The following is a 24,778-nucleotide window of genomic DNA, read 5'->3' as shown; positions in this document are numbered from 1 at the left end:
GGTAGGAAATCCCACAATGTCAAGTCTGGTGCGAGGTTGGCGTCCATGAAGAAGAATAGCGGGTGCAACACCAGTAGTCGCATGAGGCGCACAGCGATATGTTTGTAGGTAATCGAACATCGCTGTTCTTATCTCACGACGTTCTAACAGGGCTAATTGAATATAGGACTTTAATACCCTGTTAAATCTTTCCACTAAGCCGTTAGCTTGCGGGTAATACACAGAAGAGTAGTAATGGGCGATTCCGCGCTCTGTCAGAAAATCTTCAAAACTCGCTGAAGAAAATTGCGGTCCATGGTCGGATACGACACCACGGGGATATCCTTCTCTTGCGAAAAGTTCAAGTAGGAATTTGGTCACTGTAGACGTGGTCGCATCGCGTACGAAAGTCACCTCTGGCCACTTGCTGTGATAATCAATAAGCGTAATGGCAAATCGACAGTCAGCTGGAGCTTGCGTGAAAGGTCCCACAATGTCGATAGCAACTTTGTCCCAGGCTTTCTCGGGAAAAGTCACGGGTTGCATTGGTGCTGCAGATGTACGCGCCGATTTGTCACATGACTGGCAGGCTACACATGTGCGTACAAGTTCTTCAATGTGATTATCCATGCACGGCCACCAATATGACTCCCTAAGACGAGCTTTGGTACGACTAATTCCTGGGTGTGACTCATGAGCCAGATCCATAAGACGGCGGGTCAAAGCGGAAGGCACGACAATCCTGTCACCCCGGCAAAGAATGTCGCTAACAACAGAGAGTTCAGATCGCACGTGAAAGTAAGGTAGCAGCTCTTTTGACAAGGATTTCTTGTCAGGCCAAGAAGTAGTGTGAAACTGCTTAACTTGAGAGGTAGCCTGATCGGCGGCACTTGCTTCTTGAAGCTCTTGCATGGTAACTACTGGGGACAAGAGACATATAAATTCTTCTTCGGGTGCATCCTGGATGAAACTCTGTACGGGCAGCCGGGAGAGTGCGTCAGCCACGACATTTTCGCTACCCTTCCTGTATTCCATGGTGTAGTTGTAGCACAGCAACCAGCGCGCAATCCTTAACGGACGGTGACCTGCGCCTTTCGTTGAGAGGAGCGTAACCAAAGCAGCGTGGTCTGTCCGCAAGGTGAAAGGTCGGCCCCACAGGTAAACGTGCCAGTGCTCGCAAGCCCAGACGCAGGCAAGGGCCTCACGTTCACCGACGGAGTACTTCCGTTCATGCGGTTGAAGAGTGCGTGAGGCGAACGCGACAGTTTGCAGTGATGTTCCGTTATCCTGCTGCAGTACAGCACCTAATCTGTATCCCGAGGCATCAGTTGTAACGTACACGGGTAACTCAGGATCAAAAAGGTGAAGAACTTCGCAAGATGTTATCAACGTTTTCAGCTGCTCCAAGCCGGTTTGGGCTGCCGCAGTCCAAGCGAAAGGCGCGTTTCCTCGAAGCAAAACACGCATTGGCTCCACAACATCAGAAAAATGCGGGATGAACTTGGAGTAGAAGCCTGCGAGGCCCAGCAGCGAGCGAAGTTCATTAATATTTGTAGGTGATGGTGCCTTGGTTATCGCCTCGATAGATGACATCAGTGGGAATAACCCTTTTGCGCTGACAACATGGCCCAGGAAAGTCAACTCAGTGACGTCAAAAACACATTTATAGTTGAGCCTGAGACCAGCGTCAGAGAGCCGTTTCAAAACAGTGCGCAAATTGACCAAGTGATCCTCTCTGGAGCGTCCGTACACGATTATGTCGTCAATGTAGAACAAGACGCATTTGCATCCTTGGAGAATCATGTGCATCATCTTCTGAAACGCTGACGGTGCCGATGCCAGTCCGAAGCACACCCTCTTAAAGCGAAATAGTCCGTCGTGCGTTATAAACGTCGTGAGATCACGACTCTCTGGACTTAGTGGTAACTGGTGGTATGCAGAAGCTAAATCTAGCTTGGAGAATCGCTGTGCACCAGCCAAGCTGTTCAAAAGTTCCTCAGTTTGTGGCAGGGGAAAACTGTCCACTACTATAGCTTTGTTTGGCTCTCGTAGGTCTACGCACATGCGAATCGAGCCATCCTTTTTTCTGGCTACGACAATTGGCGAGACCCACTCTGAAGAATCGACGCGCTCAATGATGTCCTGAGCTTCTAATTTGTGTAGTTCTGCCGAGACTTGCTCACGAATGACGAGTGGTAGTCGTCTCAGTTTGCTGGCCACTGGTTGCACAGATGCGCGAACTCTGACCTTGTGAGTGAAACCTTTGACAGTTCCTAGCTGCTTTTCAAACAAGTGCTCGAACTCGGAACGTAATTCAGGAGGGAGCACAGGAGTTTCTTGCGTCATTAGCAGACACCTGAGAGGTGACCCTTGAATCTTCATATCCAGAGCCGCGATGCCATCTAAACCAAGAATTGTTGTCCCTCCCGACACAACGTACAGAAGGACAGAAGCGCATCGGCCATGAAATGAAACTGGAGCAATGAAACATCCTTTTATAGGAATGGCCGACTTAGAATAATTGAGCAGCTGGACGGAGGTTGATGTCAGAGGAAATACAGTATCGAAATGACGTCGGTAAAGTTCTTCGGCTAGGATTGAAACCGATGATCCAGTGTCAATCAGGAACGATACGGAAATTCCTGCAATTTCCAACACTGCATAAATGCCCTTCTTACGGCTCCAGATGTGACAAACACTTATGTGATCGTCCGTGTCAGCTGTATCTGCGTCGCCTTCTGTGACCTGCTGAATTTTCTTGTCAGACTTTCCGGAAGACTTGCACACCTTTTCCAGATGGCCAGTCTTTCCACATCTGCGGCACTTATGTGTCTTAGCTTTGCAGTGAGGGCTATTCGCCAGATGGCCCAAATAGCCACAACGATAACATGCTTGCTCTTTCAGAGCTCGACGACTTTCAGTTGGCGTCTTATAGCACGTGCACGTGCCACAGTGCTTTTCTCGCATATTTGACGTGTTTGTGTTTTCAACGTGATGCACTTGTGCTTCATGTCGTGCAAGTTCTCTCGCTTCTCTAGTCGCCTGATCATGCTGTCTCGCAATGGTAAGGGCCCGAGAAAGCGTAAGAGACTCTTCCAGTAAAAGACGTTCACGCAAGTATTCGCTATTAGTTTTTTCTATAAGCTGGTCGCGCATCATGTCGTCCGCCAAGTCACCGAAGTTGCAAGCTCCTACGAGACCTCGTAGCGCGGTGACGTAATCGAGCGCAGTCTCACCTGGGGCCTGTGCACGCCGACGGAAACGGTGACGCGCTGCGGTGACATTGACAGAGCTCTTGTAGTGACTTTCAAGTGTCGCAACAGCGCAGGCAAACTCATCTGGGGCAGGAGTCGTCAACGTCCCTCCGGTGGCGCTCGAAGCCAAAAAGCGCGGATCGTCCTCTGACGTGAGGGTCTGGAAGATGCGTTGGCCTTCCAAGCCCAGGCAGTTGAGCAGAATCGCCTTCCGACGCAAGGCAGGTAGGTCGGAGGCGCCCGACGCCACCATGTAGTTCTTGAACGCTTGAATCCATTGCTCCCATGGGATGACTGGGTCTCCAGGTGAGGACAGGAACGGGGGTGGCGGATGTAGCCCCGAAATACTCATCGTAGAGGATGATATGCAGCAAACGACGGCACAGATGAAGGGGAAGCCGGTAGCACATGGGTTGTTAAATCCTCGTCGCCAATTATGTTATATCGTGCATATTATTCAGTACGACAGAAATGAAGACTCATCCTCCGCGTTTATTCCATCTTCTTCTTCCCCCTCGGGCGGCTCCAAGCGCGCGCCTGCTCATGGCGCTGCGGTAGGCAGCGACGCCTTATATAACAAATTGATTAATAAATGGCAAGCACTCGTGAATCATGACTGCAATCACAGATGAGTCACCTACTACAAATTTTCCCGCTCATTCGGCCTAAAGCGTGAGCGCGAATTTATGTCCGCGACTAACTCCATTTTACATGGTATGACACAAGGAAGCATTACTGTCTAAAGTCTTTGTTTTACTATCAAGTAGGAATGCTGGAAGCCATGTGGTACATCTCTATATCACGCACACACACACTTAAAGAGAAAGAAAAAAGCTGTATCCCCCTCGAGATAAAGGGATACGTAATAGGGCGAGTTAAGTGTAGTCCGGAACTTCGGCCAACGCATCCTTTTCTCTACTCCGTCGGGATGTTTCGTTTATGATAAACAAGCAGAACCCTCGTAGAAAGCATAAAGATGACGAAGACCTGCAAGGCATCAGATGCCGACTGAGAGAGAGAGAGAGAGAGACGTGATTCAGACCAGTAATAACTGCTACGGCAAACGTTTTAAATAGGAAACAGCTAAACACCTAAAAAAATTCAGTCTACAGATGAAAGGTCACGTGTAAATAATTTCACTTACCGGAAAAAATGTTATTCAGGCATGCGACATGCGTCCGGATAATTATGCACAAATAAGGCCGCCATATACACGACGAAGGCCACGAGCCCAGTTCCAGCCATTGTGGCATCGAGACGTCGGTGAAAACACATAATACAGCCAATTTTACGAAGCAGTGATGCAATACACACGGCAAACTACATCAGCAGAGTTAAATGGTGCCAGTTGGCGCCCAGTAAACGAACAGATCGGCTGAAAACGGTACAGGACTAGCATAAGGGAAATAGGTTCTGCGGAATCTGGCAAGCTGAAGAAAGAGCCAAGAAAAGAATTGTCACCTACCCGAATGGAGCACGAAGCTACACAGGCTTCCCTCGTTGCTTCATGCTACACTCGGGTGGGTGACAATTTTCTCTATCAGGACTAGCATAACGTACTTAACTGAACCTTCTATCACGTATTACCGAGACGTTGCAAGCGCCAGCGGCTATTTCTTTCGAGCTTCCTGAACCCAGTGTTGCTATCTTAAAACAAGGTACCCGACAAATTTAGAGCCTCTCTACGTGACTAGTGTCGAAGCTCATTGCATACTGGCGTCTCGTTGCCGCGGTTAGCCGCTGTGGTGAGGATGCAGAAATGGCTGCGAAGTGTTGGGTGCATGCGCTGGGTCGAAAGCAGTACCGTACGTTTGCTTATTGATGCAACTAAGTTCCGGCGTCTAATTATTCAATTTTGACATAAGTTACAACAGCCTATGTTGTTTCATATTGTCACGTGGTAGTGACAGTGAAGAAAGCAGCAATACGGTGAAATAGAAAACTAACTTTTATTGGGCGAACCTGTGCCCACAAAAACAGACTACACTTATAGCACAACGATAGCGGCGAACACGGTCGGCGATCGTCGGAAATCTGATCAGCGGGTCAAGCGCGTCGGCTTTTATACAGCAGTCGTCGAATGTTCCAGACTCATCGCTGGGACCCGCGTGTCTTCCACAAAGTTCTGCACCATTCGCGTCACGCGATGAAATCAGATACCACAAGGTTCGGCGCTAACAGGCAGCGGCTAGAAGCATCGATAACATTCCAGAAACTTCCTATACATGCAGGCACGTCCTGCGCTTTGCGATAGCATTTGTTAAGCGGTGAAACATGGTCACCCGGGAAAGATCAACATGTACACCGTGTCAATACCCCCCTCTTAAAAAGCATCGGCCCGATGCTGTAAACAAACGAAAGGAATAAACAAAAACACCCGTAGCAAAGAAATAACAAAATAAGGAAGTTCTTCAGCGTGCGTGGAAGGGTTTAAGACGCACTATGTGGACCACTTCAGATCGTGCCCGGCGCCACTGGGACTGCGAAATGCCGTCTGGCACGACCTCATAGTCCAGTTCGCCAACGCGTGGGATGATGCTGTAGGGTCCGAAATAACGTCGCAATAGTTTCTCACTGAGTCCTCGTCGACGTATTGGGGTCCAAACCCAAACACGGTCACCGGGCTGGTAGTCTACGAAGCGTCGTCGGAGGTTGTAGTGTAGGCTGTCGGTCCTCTGCTGGTTCTTGATCCGCAGGCGGGCGAGCTGTCGGGCTTCTTCGGCGCGCTGGAGATAGGTAGCGACGTCAAGATTTTCCTCGTCACTGACGTGCGGTAGCATGGCGTCGAGCGTCGTCGTCGGATTCCTGCCGTAAACCAGCTTAAACGGCGTGATATGTGTTGCTTCTTGCACCGCCGTGTTCAAAGCGAATGTTACGTACGGCAGGACCGCATCCCACGTCTTGTGCTTGACGTCGACGTACATTGCTAGCATGTCGGCGAGGGTTTTGTTCAGGCGTTCCGTGAGACCATTCGTCTGCGGATGGTAGGCAGTTGTCCTCCTGTGACTTGTCTGGCTGTATTGCAGAATGGCTTGCGTGAGCTCTGCTGTAAAAGCCATTCCTCTGTCGGTGATGAGGACTTCTGGAGCACCATGTCGCAGCAGGATGTTCTCGAAGAAAAATTTCGCCACTTCGGCTGCGCTGCCTTTCAGTAGAGCTTTAGTTTCAGCGAAGCCGGCGAGATAGTCCGTCACCACGACGATCCACTTATTTCCGGAAGTTGATGTCGGAAACGGTCCCAACAAGTCCATCCCGATCTGCTGAAAAGGTCGGTAAGGAAGCTTGATTGGCTGTAGTAATCCAGCTGGCCTTGTGGGTGGTGTCTTGCGTCGCTGACAGTCTCGGCATGTGTTGACGTAACGGGAGACATCGGCGGTTACGTGCGGCGAATAATACCTTTCTTGTATCCTCGATAGCGTCCGGGAGAAACCAAGGTGCCCTGCGGTCGGATCATCATGTAGGGCGTGCAGTACTTCTGGACGCAGCGCCGATGGAACAACAAGAAGGTAGTTGGCGCGGACTGGTGAGAAGTTCTTCATCACGAGTAGGTTGTTTTGAAGCGTGAACAAAGACAATCCACGCTTAAATGCCCTAGGGACAAGGTCAGTGTGCCCTTCTAAATACTCGACTAGCGCTTTTAGCTCCGGGTCTCCTCGCTGCTGTTCGGCGAAGTCTTGAGCGCTTATTATTCCATGCAAGGCGTCGTCATCTTGCGGCGGCGGGTCAATGGGGGCGCGGGATAGGCAATCGGCATCTGAGTGTTTTCGTCCGGACTTGTATGTTACAGTGAGGTCGTATTCTTGTAGTCTGAGCCTCCATCGCGCCAGCCGTCCTGAAGGGTCTATTAAGTTAGCTAGCCAACACAACGCGTGATGATCGCTGACCACTTTGAATGGCCTGCCATATAGGAAAGGGCGAAATTTTGCTGTAGCCCAAACGATGGCTATGCATTCCTTTTCGGTTGTAGAATAATTGCCTTCCGCTTTTGACAACAACCGGCTAGCGTAAGCTATTACGTGTTCATGTCCATCTTTTCTCTGGACTAGGATGGCACCGAGGCCTAGGCTACTGGCTTCAGCGTGTATTTCGGTATCGGCGTGCTCGTCAAAGTGCACAAGTGCGGGCGGCGACTGCATGCGTCGTTTGAGTTCTCGAAATGAGTCGGCCTGCGGCGTTTCCCACTTGAACTCGACGTCACATTTAGTTAGCTGTGTCAGTGGCTCAGCGATGCGTGAAAAATTCCTTGAGAAATCGCCTGTAATAGGCACACATGCCAAGAAATCTGCGCACTGGCCTCTTGTCAATGGGCTGCGGGAACTTTGCGATGGCAGCTGTCTTCTGCGGGTCAGGGCAGACTCCAGACTTGCTGATGACGTGGCCTAGGAACAGAAGCTCATTGTAAGCGAAGCAGCACTTTTCTGACTTCAGAGTGAGCCCTGATGACTTGATGGCCTCTAGTACTGTTGCAAGCCGCCTAAGGTGATCGTCGAAATTTCCGGCGAAGACAACGACGTAATCCAAGTAAACGAGGCAGTTCTACCACTTCAATCCTGCTAAAACCGTGTCCATCACGCGCTGGAACGTTGCAGGCGCCGAGCACAGTTTAAATGGCATAACCTTGAACTCGTAGAGGCCGTCTGGGGTGATGAAGGCGGTCTTTTCGCGATCTCTTTCGTCGACTTCTATTTGCCAATAGACAGACTTGAGGTCCATCGACGAGAAGTATTTAGCGTTACAGAGCCGATCCAATGCGTCGTCTATCCGTGGGAGTGGGTATACGTCCTTCTTCGGGGCGGGGGGGGGGTGATCTTGTTCAGATGACGATAATCGACGCAGAAACGTAGGGTTCCGTTCCTTTTCTTCACCAGGACAACAGGGGATGCCCACGGGCTTTTCGACGGCTGGATGATGTCTTCGCGCAGCATTTCGTCGACTTGTTCTCTTATAGCTTCAAGTTCACGCGGCGAAACTCGGTAAGGGCTCTGGCGAAGTGGTCGAGCGCACTCCTCGGTGATTATGCGATGCTTGGCGACTGGTGTTTGTCGAATCCTCGATGACGTCGAAAAGCAGCCTTTGTATCGTCGGAGCAGACTTCTGAGCTGCTGCTGCCTAATCACGGGGAGACTTGGATTAATGTCTTTGTCTGGTTCGGGAACCATGGTCGTCGGGGTAGATGCGGCGGAATCCGAGAGGACAAACGCATTACTGCTTTCCAGAATTTCCTCGATGTACGCGATCGTCGTGCCCTTGTTGATGTGCTTGAACTCCTGGCTGAAGTTTGTCAGCAATACTTCAGTTTTCCCTCCATGCAGTCGAGCGATCCCTCTTGCGACGCAAATTTCACGGTCTAGCAGTAGACGTTGGTCGCCTTCGATGACTGACGGCTTCTACGTCAGCGGGTGTTTCGGTGCCGACCGAAATAACAATGCTGGAGCGAGACGGGATGCTTACTTGATCTTCGAGCACACTCAAGGCGTGGTGACTACGAGGGCTCTCTGGCGGTATCGCTTTATCTTCCGACAGCGTTATTGACTTCGACTTCAGGTCGATGATTGCGCCGTGTTGGTTCAGGAAGTCTATACCGAGAATGACGTCTCGTGAACACTGTTGGAGGATAACGAAGGTGGCAGGGTAAGTTCGGTCATGAATGGTTATTCTTGCCGTGCAAATTCCAGTCGGCGAGATGAGGTGTCCTCCAGCGGTCCGAATTTAAGGGCCTTCCCATGCGGTCTTAACTTTCTTCAACTGGGCGGCGATATGTCCACTCATTACGGAGTAATCGGCCCCTGTGTCCACAAAGGCGGTAACTGCGTGGCCGTCGAGAAGTACGTCGAGGTCGGTGGTTCTTTGTCTAGCATTGCAGTTAGATCTTGGCGTTGGATCACGGCTGCGTCGTGTTGAACTGAAGCTGGAACGTCGCGTCGTCAAGTCGTCTTTCGTCGGTGTAGTCTTGGCTTCCTGACTTCGTCGGGACGGCGGCGTGTCGTTATTATGTCGTCGAGATGGTGTCTTCATCGTCTTCGTCGGCGGCGGAGGATCTTCGTCAGTTCGACGAGCAGCAACCGCACCTCTATCGGTTGCTGCTTTTAGTTTTCCGGATATGGGCTCGCAGAGCGGCCCCGCGCTGGGCCGGTGAACTGTCGGCGCTGCGGCGACAGGTAGCGGCCTGGTGATGGCGAACGGGACGGTCGTCGAGGGCTCCACTGAGTAGCGGCGAGGTAGTCGAAGATTTCACGAGGGCGTTCACCTTCCCGAGGGCGCGGTGCATCGACGGCGAACCCTCGAAATCCCAGGTCGCGGCATGGGCATCGGCGGTACACATGGCCAGCTTCGCCGCAGTTGTAGCAGAGAGGGCGGTGGTCGGGGGCTCGCCAAATGTCCGTCTTCCTCGCGTAGTTGCGCTGGGCGACGGGTGGGCGTGCTGCGGCGGCGGCGGTGTACGACGGAATTGCGGCGTTACAGGGCCCTGGCGTTGTCGCGGAGGGGGACCTTGACGGCGGGCGACGGCGGCGTAGGTCATCGCTTCCGGCTGAAGTTGCGGTGATCGTGGTTGCACCTCAGGGACTCCAAGCGATCGCTGAACCTCTTCTTTGACGATTTCACCGATTGGATCTACTTGGGACAGCGACCTTGGGTAGAACTTCTGCAGCTCCTCCCGTACGACCGCTCTGATAGTCTCGCGTAGATCGTCGGTAGCCAGTGATTGAACCCCGGCGCAGTTGGTAGAGTTCGTGCGGCGATCGAATTGCCGGTTTCGGATCTCGAGTGTCTTCTCAATGTTCGTCGCCTCTTCGGCGGTCTTCGGTGGGCTTCTTACCATTCCGGCGAAAAGTTCCTCCTTTACACCACGCATCAGTAGGCGGACTTTCTTCTCCTCGGCCATATCCGGGTCGCCGTAGCGGAACAAACGGCTCATTTCTTCCGTAAAGATGGCAACGTTCTCGTTTGGTAGCTGCACTCCGGCGTCCAGCATAGCTTCGGCCCTTTCCTTGCGCACGACGCTTGTAAAGGTGCGCAGGAAGCCGCTACGGAACAGGTCCCACGTTGTCAAGGTCGACTCCCTGTTCTCAAACCACGTTCTGGTGGCGTCTTCTAAGGCGAAGTAGACATGCCGCAGCTGGTCGTCGGAGTCCCAGATGTTGAATGTCGCAATTCGTTCGTAGGTCTCCAGCCATGATTCCGAGTCTTCAGTCGCTGCTCCATGGAAGGTTGGTGGGTCCCGAGGTTGTTGTAGGATAACGGGGGACGCTGGGGCAGCCATTGGGGTTGCCTTGACCATGATATTCACTGTCGTCTCAGGTAGAAGTCCGTGCTCTGGAGGCAGTCCTTGCAGTCTGCGGCTGGCACGCTGGTCTTGGGCCATGTTGGTTCTCTCCTCGGGCTTGGGGCTTGGATCGCGGCTTTGCGGGCGCGTTCGGTACATAAACGCACAAGCACCTCCACCAGATGTCACGTGGTAGTGACGGTGAAGAAAGCAGCAATGCGGTGAAATACAAAACTAACTATTATTGGGAGAGCCTGTGCCCACAGAAACAGGCTACACTTATAGCACAACGATAGCGGCGAACACGGTCGGCGATCGTCAGAAATCTGATCAGCGGGTCAAGCGCGTCGGCTTTTATACAGCAGTCGTCGAATGTTCCAGACTAATCGCTGGGACCCGCGTGTCTTCCACAAAGTTCTGCACCATTCGCGTCACGCGATGAAATCAGATACCAGAAGGTTCGGCGCTAACAGACAGCGGATAGATGCATCGATAACATACCAGAAACTTCCTATACATGCAGGCGGGTCCTGCGCCGTGCGATAGCATTTGTTAAGCGGTGAAACATGGTCACCCGGGAAAGATCAGCATGTACACGTGTCAATATGAGGTCATTGTGTCCATGACATCTTTTCTTTATTTACATCGGTGGTCGGTGTAATTTCGACAGGCCGCTTAAAGATAGCGAAAAAAATATATGTTGTACGCATAGTAGATAGTACGTACGGCTTTACTTATACGCCGATAAGATATACGTGTGCAGTATTGCGCTGAGCAATCTCGGGAGATGTCTTAGTTACCGTGAAACTGAAGCGTGCGATATCCCTGGAGAAACAACCGCTTCTGTGGTAAAAAATTACTTGTACTTGCCAACTGCATTTTAATGTGCTGTGACCGCTATCATGTGTGTACGTACGTGACTTTCTGTCAGTTTTCTTTTTGCTTTTGTTGCTCACCGTATCCCTTCTCCCACTATAGGTTAGCAAACTAGGCGCACCAATATCTTTCCTGCCTTTGCTTTCTACTTTTCTCAGAACAGAACGACTGTATACGACGATAGTGTAATACTGGAGATATGCATGCATCGTCTGTTCGCTGCATTCCACAGCAAATATTATCGTGAAGGTAGTCAAAGGGGCCCAGATGTAGTTGTATACCCTTCTTTATGACACAGAGAGAAGTAGTTGGCGTCGTGCTTCAGTGTGACCCAATGCGTCAGCAGAGAACAAGTGATGAGTCATAAAAAGCAAACGCCCAACATATTACCCCTCAGCAGAGTACAAAATTATTGGTTGCAATCCCCTGATCGCTATTCGAGTTCCTCATCGAAGGCGCCTTTCACTACATCCTCCGAGTCGGCTGCATGTTCAAGGTCGCAGAAACGTTGCCTCAGCTTTGCACTGCGTCGCCATCGACGCCCCTCCTTTTATCTCCAAAAGGAGCTAAAAGCATGAAATGCTTTGAGCTCCTTTTGTCGGCGATTTTCAGGTGACCTTGAGCGAAAAAACCCAGCGCCGTTAACCGGGCAAGTTGCGAGAACAAGACGACTCAAAACTTTTAAAAAATGTGGTTTCTGGCCGAAAAACCTTTGCACAAGACCGCATTACATACGCTAGTCCCTGCCGAAAGAAGTTACAAAAATATTGCTTCCGAGTTCTTCCTAATGTTTGCTCACAATATCACTCAAACTGTAACTTCTAGTACGCTGAAGCTCCATTTGTCATTTCTTACAGCGACGCTCCAATGGGAGAAATAAGGCCCCATACACTTCATTGTCTTTTGGCGCTGAGCGCTGAAATCCAACCATCCGTGAGTTCGGCGGTGCGTGTTTCGCGTCGCCTCGACAGGCGCTTCTACCCGCCGCGGTGGCTCAGCGGTTCTGGTGTTGCGCTGGTAGGCACGAGGTCGCAGGATCGAATCCCGGCCACGGTGGCCGCATTTCAATGGAGGCGAAATGCAAAAACACCCCTTTCCCGTGCATTGGGTTCTCGTTAAAGATTCCCTGGTGGTCAAAGTTAATCCGGAATGTGTAACTTTTGGCATGCCGCATAATCAAATCGTGGCTTTGACTCTTAAAAGCTTATAATCCTATTCATTCTTCTTCTAGCTGGGCACGCAGTGTGTTCTGTCTTCCTGGCGTCTTTCGCTGCCTGTCATGGGGCCTTCAGCCGGGTTTGTTCTAGCTGGGCAACGTCCACATGAACCAGTGCGCATAATGGCGTGCTGTGGTGTGGTGCGGTGTGGTGTGGTGGGGTGTGGCGTTGCGAACAAGCATTACACCCATTTTCAGATTGCGGCTAATATCATCTCCAACCAGTATGCTTTGCCGGTTACCATTTAATACTTAGATCTGCTTTCTATTACGTGAGAGCCAGCAATTTTTTTGTCTAGTGAACGCAAAGCGTTCTCTACGGATGTCTAAGGGTCAGGAGTGTCGGCACGGATAACTCGGATCAGCGGTGAGGTGACAGAAGTATATGTGTGTGTCTGTGACTGTGTGTGTCGTTCATGTGTTAACGTGAGCCCTCTGTCTCAATAGCTATCACCCAGTACTCAGAGCAATATGCCAGGTGATCAGCCAAGCAAACATAACTCCAGTATTTGGATAAAACACGTTGGCGTGCTAGTTGTTTTGAATCCACGATAGAATGTGTAAGCGGGCTTTGACGAGGACGTCGAAAGAAACATATACACAGAGACAGCACTGTCTCTGTGTATCTGTTTATTTTACGTCCTCGTTCGGTAGCGCTTGCACATTCTATCTCCAGTACATCCATAAAGCTTGAACCTCTCTCTCTCTGCATGTGGCGCTGAGGCCACTGATGCAGCTAGAATATTTAGAGAGAAACCACGAAGAAAAATCATGCTTTGTTTCCTAAACTATGCCATAGCGACTCAACGTACATTGTTACCTCCCGAAGATATTACGAAGCCACGGTGTTTACTGCAAGCACAATAACCATTTTAGAGAAGGCAATTCAAAGTTTAGAGTTATAAGTGAAGAGAAATGATTCTACAAACAAAAAAATATCGAACACAATGGCGCATGTCACTTCTTTCACAGTATGATAACAATGATGCTCTGAGTTGGCATGCACGTTTAGAAAATAAATGAAACTGGCATAACACCTTTTCAGATAAACTGACCACTCATTCAATTCTACATAAAGGCTTTTCACAGGAGTTCTTCTGAAGGCACCTGTGGCCAGCCGGATTCGTAACTGGTGAACAGGATCAAGCATGTGCGAGCGAACTCGCACTTGCCGGCTGTGCGAACCGACGGCCGGGCGAGAGTAAGCCGTCGTCGCCTTCTCGCCAGCAGTAGCCGCCGCATGTTCAGCAGAAGACCCCGTATTGTACAACGATTCTTTTCACTTTTCATTCATTTTTACCTTTCGTCGTTGGCTCGCACAAATCCATGCCCCGCTATCGCCATGATCGGCCATTCCTCCACGTGGAATATCAGAAATTAATGGAATAGATGGGAAGTAATCTTTGCGAAATATACGCTCCCTGAGGCCATATTCCCGACAGATCACTATTGGAGATACCTCCACATTTCTGTGACGTGATTAGTAAAGCAGTAGTAGTAGTAGTAGTAGTAGTAGTAGTAGTACTAGTAGTAGTAGTAGTAGTAGTAGTAGTAGTAGTAGTAGTAGTAGTAGTAGTAGTAGTAGTAGCAGCAGCAGCAGCAGCAGCAGCAGCAGCAGCAGCAGTAGCAACAGCAGTAGTTTCTTGTCGTCAGATGAAAGCGGACGCCTAGGCTACATACCGCCTCTACTCTATCAGGAAATTAAACTTCTTACAGCTTGCATCGTTGTTTGTTGCTTTGTTTTTAGGAACTTCTAAACGTCGCTCTGCCAGGTCGCTTGCCTTTCCAGTGTACACACTGCGCGAGGTTCTCTTACTCCGGCCTCAGTTTCTGACCACTTGGGAATCCGAAGTTGAGAGTTAGAAGTAAAGAGAAATGATTCTACTAGGGAAACAATTGTGGTGCGCAATTTCTTGCCTGCACCTAATTCGCGCGTTTTCCAGAAGGGCCTGTAGATATCATATAGAGGGAACAGATTCATTCGCGCTGTTGGCTATCCTGTTACTCAAGGTAATGTCTTGAAACGAGGCGCTATAACGCCAATTTCCAGTGACATGCAATAAATTGTAAATAATTTTCATCATAAACTCAACGCCCACAAGCGCCAAGAGCACAAAAATACGACAGGGTACATCGCATGGTCACTGCAGATGGTAATGACTGCATGGTATCAACATAGGAACACAACGGATTGCTGAACCATTTTACCGCCTACCTTTGTCCCTGGGCACTCCGTGGTTGAATGGATAGCGCACGGGGCTGCTGTGTTAAGGAAACAGGGGTTCGAAACCAATCATTAGGCCACTTTGGGCAACTAAGTGTGAAACAATGTGTACATACGTGCCGTTCTTCACCGAAGCTCTTTCAAGCCGACTTGGGTCACCGTAGATGTGGGACTGGCTAGGTACAGCTGCCGAAAGAAACTTTTTACGCCGTCTTGGAGCACTGGGTATGTGCCACTCGGTTTGTGCTGGTCTCTATTGAACCACTATGATATCGACTTGGGTCGGTGGGTATGTGTCAGCACGTGTGTGCTGCTCTTCAATGAACGCCTTCGACGCAACTTGGGTCACTAGTTATGTGCCATTGGGAATGTGGTACTCTACAATAGTGAAAAAATCCGAAATATAATCTGGCCACAGACGTTCACTTGCTCCCACAGCCATCCCATGTGTGCCAAATGACACGTCGTATGCGGCAAGTCCCAGGGCACGCTTCGTGCAAAGGAAGGAACGTGAAATCGTACACTGTGCAGAGGTATTCCTAACACAGCGAAGGTAAGGGGGTATCCATGCGGGTTGCAGTAGTCTCCAGTGTACGAAAGAAATGGCACCGCCGCACCCATATCATTTGTTTCCCCACGCAAAACGCCGGCAACAGTTGGCCAACTTTGCTTACAACAACGGTCGGAATAATTGTACTACATGCAGGAAAACCAGCCGAATTTGCCCGCCTCGTCTTGTTTCGTTTCCTCTGCACCGCTCTAAAATTCATGCTGCGGTGGCCAATGCACAAGTTTCCGTCTTCCCAGCTGCTTGCAGTGCTATCCATTTCCAACCGGCTGCTCTGCAGGGGCCAGACTAAAATGACTCGCTACAGTCGCACTATGGCAGCGATTCCAGGGGCACTATAACGTAAAACTATTCCAAACTTTTCTATTCCAATTCTGCTATCAGCCCTCCACGATTGGTCAAAAACTTTTTTCGACCACCCCCACTTCACCTGTCTGTCACGCGACGTCACGAAAACCGCGATACCTCCCCATCTGATATGATGTGTACACACTGATTATGCATGATTTGACAGAAAAAAAGAAAAACAGTTATATCTGATTCGACCCCTCTTCGCCGTTAGCCCTCGGCTATTGGTAAAGAGTTTTCGGGCTGCACCCACTTCACCTGCCTGTCACGCGACGTCACAAAACCGCAAGAACTCGGCGCGTCAAAGTGACGTGTACGCGATAAAGATGCATTATTATGCCGAACAAAACTGAATTTTCTTCGGAATAGCCGCAGGCTGCCCCGTTCCGAAAGGAATAAAAGATAGCTGCCGCCGATCGCTCAGACGCTGGCTACTCGCACCTGCCGGAGAGCATGGGTGTATTTGCGTATAATAAAATTTCTTGCGTGGCCGTGTAACGTTTTCGAGCACTTTCGGCACGTTTATCTCCTCATTCTGCCAACTCTTCTTTGCTGAAGGTCCGTTTTAGCGTCATTCTTGAGCTTCCGTTGCATGCCGCCGCGATTTTCGACCAGCCACCGCAAGCTAAGTAAGGAAAAGCCGACCAATCGTAGACGCCGGCACCACCCTCTTCATCCGGTTATCGACATTCAGTGCAGTGACTCGGCCCCATCGAATCCCTCTCCACTTGAGCGTTCTCCTCGCCTCTTGTCAACCAATTAGATACGACAAGCCGCTCAGTGTAGGCAATGTTATTCGTTTTTCAAGCAAACGAAAGTGACCTCCTATGAACGAGGAGAGCGTTTGATTGGTCTGTTCGGACAACCCTGCGGGTGACATCCCGGTGCTTGCGCTGGTGGTTACGCAAATTTGACGTCAGGATATTGGAATAGAAACAGATTGGAATAGTTTTACGTTATAGGGCCCCAGCTTTCGCGAAGTCGTGGGCCTCACTTGACGATGACGACGATCACTGTCTTGGATGACGCCGCGGACATGGTGTAACACGCTTGCGGCTAGCAAACGCATTCTGGAACTGGCAATCCAACAAGCGCGCCCTCAACGTCACCGATGTTTAAGCCCACAGGATCACGTGTCTGGTTAGTTGCCACCGCAACGGTGCCGCGCTTGGTTCAGCAGCAAGTCATATTCATAGTCAAGCAAGGTAAATGCTTGGGTGTATACATAAACGAGTGAAAGACGAACTCAAGCATGCACTAAGATAATGTAAGAATGAAGGAGAGGTGGAATAAAGCAATAATGAAACAAAGAGCACTTTGGGGCTACAATAAATATGGCTACGCGAAGAACCAGGAAAGGAATAATGGTGTCCGCGCTATTGTTTGTAAATACACTTGTGTGCTTAAAGTGAGACATCGTGTCAGTGCTGGAAGTAAGCCAAAGGTCGGCAAACCCATTGGTCTTGTCAACCCTCGGTAAAAATACTCATGAGACCGGGCGGCGAGACATGGGGGGGGGGGAGGCTCTTTTGAAGTCAGAGAGGCGCAGAGAAATTAATTTTGAGGAAAGACTCAATAACTTGAACGAAAATAAATGTGTGGCTAAAGTGCACAAATATCTATGCCTCGGAAGCAGTGGGCACAGAATAGAGTAAGAGGTCAAGAATGTTGGCAACAGGCCCATTGAAAGTGTTAATATGCAGCCAGGAGTCATCAGAAATGTAGTGTGAGAAACAGAGACAGTGAAATGTGTGCAAAGAATGGAAAGAAGAAAGAAACATGTGGAGCGACACGAATGGCAAGAAAGAAATTCGACAGGAAATTCTGCAATATAACTCGAAGGACAGTGCCTAGCTATTTGAAGTTCGAGGTGGTTGCCCAAGGACAAATACATACCGCAGCAAATTCTCGCAACATGACGCATGTGTGAGCTACAGCAAAAATTTGGAGATAACTCAGAACGTTCTAATGGAATGCGAAGTTATTGCCACTGTCCAAACGTGTTAGACATAGGGCGGGCACTGCAGAAGGACCGCCTTTTGAGCGCCCCTAAATACACTCGGTGCCATCTAGCGGCGCCGTCTCGAAGCCTGCGCGTGGACTACGAACCGCTAGAGCGGTGGTGCGTGCAAACGCTGAGAAACGCGTCACGCAGCAGCCGGGCTCCGTTCTCTCTCTTTTTTTCTGGACATGCAGAGCCATGTGGTAGCTCTGCCGAGAAATCATCGTGTGGCTTGGAGACGAGAGCATTGGGGGATCAGTGCGTGCTAACGCTTGTCGCACACCCAGTGGCACATTCCCAGCCACCCAAGTTGGCGAGAGGCTCATTGAAAAACGGCACACACTCAGTGAGTTTCTGACACGGTCTCTTAAAGCATAGAATTGCTGTGCTTGAATAGCGCTTGTGACCTGGATTCGATTTCCCCTACTATCAGAGAAATGTAAAGGATCTTTTTTCTCCTTATACACATACACATTCCCAGTGGTACATACCTAGTTACCCAAGTTGGCATCAAAGACGTTTGCTTAAGAGGAAGCTTAAGCTCAAGCCCAATTCCGGCGCGGCCTATTCAAATACATGTAAAAAGCAAAAAGAAACGTTTTTCTATGATAACCCCTGAACTGATTTTCATGAAGTTTATTGCATTTGATAGAGAAAGTTAAATTATAGTGACTGTTGGAAGCGGAATTTCGATTTAGGGCCTGAATTTCGTCACAAGAATTTTCAAATATTCTGAAGTTTGAAAAAAATAGAAGCACGAAGTTTGAAAATTTATAGCTCTGCATCAAAAACAGATATCGTGATTCTGTGAACGGCATCCGTTAGATCACTGAAAGCCGACAAATTGGATTTGTCATTTCACATCCTAAATGAATGTTTTACGTTGTTTACAAGGGTTCTGCAAAAGCTATATGGCCATGTTATTAAATTCCTTGAGATTTATGTGTAACATATAAATTTTGTCTGCTTTGTATGTACTATTAGATGCATTTCACACAATTGTATCATCATTTTTCGTTGATGAGTTACAGAGTTGTAAACTTGATAGTCTTGGTATTTGAAAATTTTTATTTTGCCAATTTTAATAAGAATTGACGGCATAAATCAAACATTCGAAACAAAGAGTCACTAGCTTTTAAGTTTTTCCTCTAAATGCAGCAAACCTCGTGAAATTTGGTTCAGTGGTTGCCGAGAAAAACGAATTCTCCTTTTACATGTATTCAGATAGGAGCAGCCGAGCTGAAGCTTCCTCTGACACAACCGTGAGCTACATGCAAACAAACCCAGCCCCCGGAAAGTGGAGAAGTACACTGAGAATTCTGACGCATTAAAGGGAACCAGCCCATGGACGGGATCACTGGCGCGCTACTTATTTTATTTAGTTCCCGAAACAATCCTGTAAAACTGATCTCACGATGAATGTTGTTAATGCAATTAGCATTGAAGAAATGTAGCCACGCCGTATTGCCAGCGGTGAAGCGTGTAATGTCGGTTTCCAAGCGCTTCCCACTGCTGGCGCAGCGCCATGTTCGCGTACGGCGTGGGTTCTTTTTTGCGACGCAGGAGAGAAACTTAAAGGATAATTGAATGGCATTAGTAATTTTAGAGCACTTCAAGCACTTTCTGGGAGCTGTGTATCTGTGTATCTAAGCACTTTGCCGACTACGCGTGTCCCTGGGTTGTCCGTGGTCGAGTGGGTAGCGCATCGGTCTGCTGTGATCAGGGTTCGAGGTCAACCATGAGACCAAGTTGTGCCACTGAGGGTTCGGCAATGTGTACATACGTGCCAGACTATACCAAGCTTCTTTCAAGTGGACTTAGGCCACTGTATGTGCGGGACTGGGTAGGTACGGGACTGGGTAGGACTGGGTAGGAAGAAACTCTTTTACGCCGGCTTGGAGCACTGGGTATGTGCCATTCGGGCTTCACTGAACCACTCTCATGCCAACTTCGATCCATGGGTATGTGCAAGTAGGTGCGTGCTACACTTCAATAAACACCCTCGACGCCAAATTCGGTCAGTCGGTATGTGCCATTGCGAATGTGCTGCTCCACAATGACGGAAACATCCCTCGTTGTCTCCGATGCTGAGCTGAAACGAAACCAGGTCACAAGGGTACCTCAAATACAGCGACCCGACGCATAAGCTTACTGCGCAACGAATGCACTCCATATGTGCCTCTTTTCAATAAAAGACGTTCACCGCCAACGCTTTAGCGAGCTGTGCCATGAATGGGACTGGGTATGTACCGCTCTGCAATGAACCTCTCGCCAACTTTGGTCACTGTGTATACACCACTGAGTGTGCGGCAAGCGAGGGAGGAAACAATTCTCAGCTTTCGCCGGCAACGGCACGCCGCGCTTCTCGTCTCGGAGACCATGGGCGGAATTCTAGGTAGCACCAGTGGATGACGCAGAGTGTCCAGATAAAAAGCGCGAGATAAGCGGGGTGCCCCATGACACGTTTCTCAGCGTTCGCTTGCACCGGCACACATTTCAGAGGCCACGCACAGCCTTCGAGGCGGCTGCACTAGATGGTGCTGATTGTTCTTAGGGAAACGCGAAAGAGGGATGCCGCTGCAGCGCACGTTGTCTCGCTATATTTGTCTAGCTATGCGTTGTCTCGCTATGTTGATTCAATGCTAACACAGTAACGACGGCACTGATCGTGACGTTGGCTTTGCCACAAGTTTATTTTGTTATTCAAGAGCCGAATATGCACAGCTGCACACGCGCAGTTACCCAAGCTGACGTCAAACAGGTTTACCGAAGAGCGGCACTCACCTAGAGGCATGTACATAGCGACCCAAGTTGGCGCCAGGTTCATTGAAAAGCGGCACATAACCCAGTGAAACATACCCAGTGACTCAAGTTAGTCTGGCGAATGGTTTCGAACACTATTTCCCTCAGCGCATCATCGCGTGGCGCTACCCATTAGATCATGGACTACCCACTCCCACTGACCCGCCGTTGGCGGGATGAAGGTTACGGAGACAGACAGACAGACAGACAGACAGACAGACAGACAGACAGACAGACAGACAGACAGACAGACAGACAGACAGACAGACAGACAGACAGACAGACAGACAGACCGGCAGGCAGAAGGACAGGCGGACGGACGGACGGACAGACAGACAGACAGACAGACAGACAGACAGACAGACAGACAGACAGACAGACAGACAGACAGACAGACAGACAGACAGACAGACAGACAGACAGACGGACGGACGGACGGACGGACGGACGGACGGATGGACGCATGGACGGACAGACAGACAGACAACACCCATAAAGTGCTTGAAGTATCCTAACAATATTGATCACATAAAAAATAGGGCAAATCATGAAACCATGAAAAAATAGAGAGGAATCATGGTTTTGGCTCAGCGGTCCAGTCATTGTATTCCTTTCTTTCATGCTCTCCATATTGTGTGCTCTGAATTTCTTAAGAAAGTAATGTCGAACCAACTGGCCTCACGTTGCGTCCTACTCATAAATAGAATTTCACATTCCGTAGCGGTACATAAGAGCAAACAAAATGCTTCGTATGCCATGCATATTTCTGGACACAAATCTTGGAAGGAAGTATGTCAAAAATTGTGCAAGTTCTCGTGGTTTCCTGATGGCGGAATATCAATCCATCACTTAGCGCCATTGTATGAGCTATCATTTGGGTCACGCTGAAGTATCCAACGCAACGACATAGTGCCGTCGTCTTGTAGAAGCCGGCAGTAATAGTCCTTCCTTCTATGTGCAGGATAGAGCAGCCGTCAAGCGTAAGGCTAAGTGACTTTCCAGGATGCTTTCGCTCGCAAGACCATAATTCGCCTTCAGACCGAGCACGCAAAAGCCGGCGAATACAAATTGGTGGTTTCGGGTGTTCGGTAAGGTTGGACAGAGAAGATAAACATCAATTCGTCATGCCTCTACGGGCCGTTGACGACAACTTGCCTCCGGGATGTCGCCATTCCTAAGGCTTTTCTCGCGTTGTCTCGCTCTTTGTATTTAGTTCAGAGTTATGACGTATGATTGAAAGGTATAAAACTGCCTGCATGTCTCTTCGATGCGTAGTTTCTGCTTTGTTTCGACGATAGGTGAGTCTCACATGGAACTGGAAATGCTTCTCTGCTTCGGTTTGTCATGGGCGCCTGCACCTATAGCAGTGAAACTGATTGGGCGCCGGCGTTACTTCACATGAGTTGTTAGCCGCTGCTATTTTAGTTTCTTTAATGTATTTTAGAAACGCAACAAATATAAGAGGTAGGCATTGTAACATGAGTTCGAATAATGTCAGTGAAATTATTAAATTATGAAAATTCAGTTCAATGAAATTACTACATCACCAGATGGGCTTATCAAACGAACGAGGCTGTCTATTGAGGTACAATGCGAGGTGCATCAAGAAAGAAACGAAGCTTTGCCTGCGAAAATTATTATTAAGAAATTGTCTACGAGCTTATGCACGGTCACTGAATGTCAATTTCATTGCCTAGCATGTTCATTTTGTTCATGTGGATGTATGTGTCATCCTTGGTCAGCCAGTGGTTTGTGCTACCTACGTTTTTAGCAAAGCATAATTTCTGGGCAGCATACTTGCACGCCGCAGAAGTGGCTGCCGTAATTGTGTTAGCCCATCCATTCTCAAGTGCCACGCAGTGTGTTGTAAGTTACAGCCAAGCCTGAACAAAAGATTACTCATTCAAAACTTGCCAGTGAGGCAAAAGGATCCGCATATTTTTATGTGTTTTTTTTTGTTCTTTAAGCCCCGAGTGTTACTTTATTGCTGCAGCTGGGCTTTTCGTCACGTAAAAGCAATAACACGGCCGGAAAGCGATAAGGTAGCTAATGTCAAAACACGTTTATGTACCAACATAAAAATACGGAATATGACTTTTATGGCGCTCTCTATATTTACCGTGAACTGAGTCCAGTAATCCAACCTACTTTATTATTTTACAGAACAGAAAGGCGCTAGCACTGACGCATTGTATAGCTGTTTCCAAATAGCGGCGTAAGATTGTAAGTGTCTGCACATGCAGGCTTCTTAAAGCACAGATAAGCGTTCATTTAAGTAACAATTTTATGCCGCACTTACGTTACCTAAAGAGTTAAATCAGCGGTTTCACTCATAATAAATTATTCTATTGTCTAAAACAAGGTTGAAATACTGTCTCATTTCCCGTCGCTGTGACGTATTCTGAATGCAGGGCTATCATATAAGCTCGCCTCATTTTAAAACGGGATGTAAGTAAATCGGTGGCATCATGTAAAACATAGTAGTGTGATGAACGCAGCACTGATGATTGGAAGCGCTAAATGTGGTTCCGTTGGTATTATCCACAAGATCATAAAGAGCAGCAATGGTATGGATTGTGTGTGTGAATTCAAAAGGTGAATATTGTCAGCGCTGTTAACGCATGTGAGCAAACCTGTTCTAATGCAGGGCTATTTGGCGCTCTGAACAGAAAGGAGGCTCACAGAGAATGCCTTGGCGTCTTCTGATAGACAACGCTACATTAAGCAGCAGTAGTTAAGATAGGCGAAATTCTACAGGCACTTTACAGTGGAACAAGTTTATATGGAACAAGTCACGCTCGCCGCAGATTGCACAACTCGCCGAAATATATAGGCATGCCAACTGTTGTACTCAAATTCCCTACGCACTTCAAAACTGAGCCCCTGCGCAAGCTCTTTTCACACTTTCTCGCTCGGGTTTAATTGTATTGCTAAAATAAAAAAAAAACTTTCATTGATCGGAATGAAAAAAATCAGTTCGCATTTGTTTTTATACCTGCTGGATATTTCTTTCGCTAGGCGTTATGATTCCACCAATAATCACTACAGCCGAAAGGATTAATTTGTGTAAGATTTCGAGCGTGAGACGTAACAAGCATTCCAGTTGAAAATTGGGGAGATTTGTGGCCCTCATTCTTGACGACCCAAGGGGAATGGTAGTTGCATAAAGTGTGCTGCTATGAAATAAGTTACAGCGGATGAATCTGATGAATTACCTCTATGGAAAGCCGCAATAAATGGCCATATTCAAAATAAAAAAGAAAGAAAAACATAGGAATGAGAATTGGCCTGCCAACAACCATCTTACTACAAGCTCAAGCATTCGCATTCGTCCCTTTCGCCCCCCTGTATTCTTGGAATACGGCGGTCAGAGAGAGAGAGAAAGTAGGAGTGCAGGGAGATAAACCGGATAACTATCCTAGACTGAGTGCGAAAGCGAGTGCCAGCAAAAAGAAGAAAAGATGGACAGCGTGAACACTCCGTGCACGCGAAAAGATGCACAGGGACTAGGAACGATCACTCAGGCCGTTAAATTTCAAGAAGTGCGCTAGTGCACGAATAGCTTTTTGCGCTACCTATGAATGTGGCCATCGTCTCAGTATTCCTGACATGACCGTCACCTTCGCAGGTGCAGTAAACTGCACTTTAGTTGGAAAATAACTGCTTACCAAGTGTAGAGTAAACGGCTGTGTTTTGTCATTTTTCTTTTGTGAGCTTTCGAATTTTTTCGCTACATAATTTAGCTTTTTTTGCATGCTATCTGTGTGCACGCCTCGCAGGAGACCATGGGAAGAATGCTCGTGGGGTTTGTGCTAACAGCCATGGCCCTACTGTTCGGCCAGTCTACGGCGCAGTACGGAGGCGGGTTCGGATCTGGGGGCTTCAAGTCGGGAGGAGGAGGAGGCTATGGATCAGGAGGTGGCTATGAATCTGGAGGAGGAGGCTATGAATCCGGAGGAAGCTATGAATCCGGAGGAGGCTATGAATCTGGCGGCTACGGCGGTGGGCCCGTGGAACCTGCCAACAACTACGGCGGATACGGCGCTAACGTGCGGCCCATGATGGGCCCCTACGGTGGCGGAGCACCCAGTTTCAAGCCCGTGCCAAACCTTTACGGTTAATTATCCTTCGCACCTGATATGTATGTTAAGCACGACCCAACCATGACTCGCCTTCCATGCAGGAGAACACAGGACACGAGTGACAGTGTGTTCAATTGACATTAAACGTAATATTCTTGTAGAA

General features: G+C 48.8%; 1 protein-coding gene across 2 annotated transcripts in view; it reads left to right on the top strand.

Moving 5' to 3' along the window:
* Positions 1-24,778, top strand: part of LOC142580058 (uncharacterized) — a 78,401-nt gene extending 53,623 nt beyond the window's left edge. The window contains exons 1-2 of one of the 2 annotated variants that reach the window (XM_075690825.1): positions 21,747-21,831; positions 24,313-24,778. In XM_075690825.1, the coding sequence (XP_075546940.1) occupies positions 24,319-24,654 (336 nt within the window). In that variant the 5' untranslated portion in view covers positions 21,747-21,831; positions 24,313-24,318 and the 3' untranslated portion in view covers positions 24,655-24,778. Of the gene's footprint in view, positions 1-21,746; positions 21,832-24,312 lie in introns of those variants that run through there. The other variant, XM_075690824.1, reaches the window with a different exon arrangement.

This window comes from Dermacentor variabilis, chromosome 4 (assembly GCF_050947875.1).
Source record: "Dermacentor variabilis isolate Ectoservices chromosome 4, ASM5094787v1, whole genome shotgun sequence".
Classification (NCBI taxonomy): domain Eukaryota; kingdom Metazoa; phylum Arthropoda; class Arachnida; order Ixodida; family Ixodidae; genus Dermacentor; species Dermacentor variabilis.
Note: the sequence above shows the minus strand (reverse complement) of the source record. Positions and strands in the feature narration are given on the sequence as shown.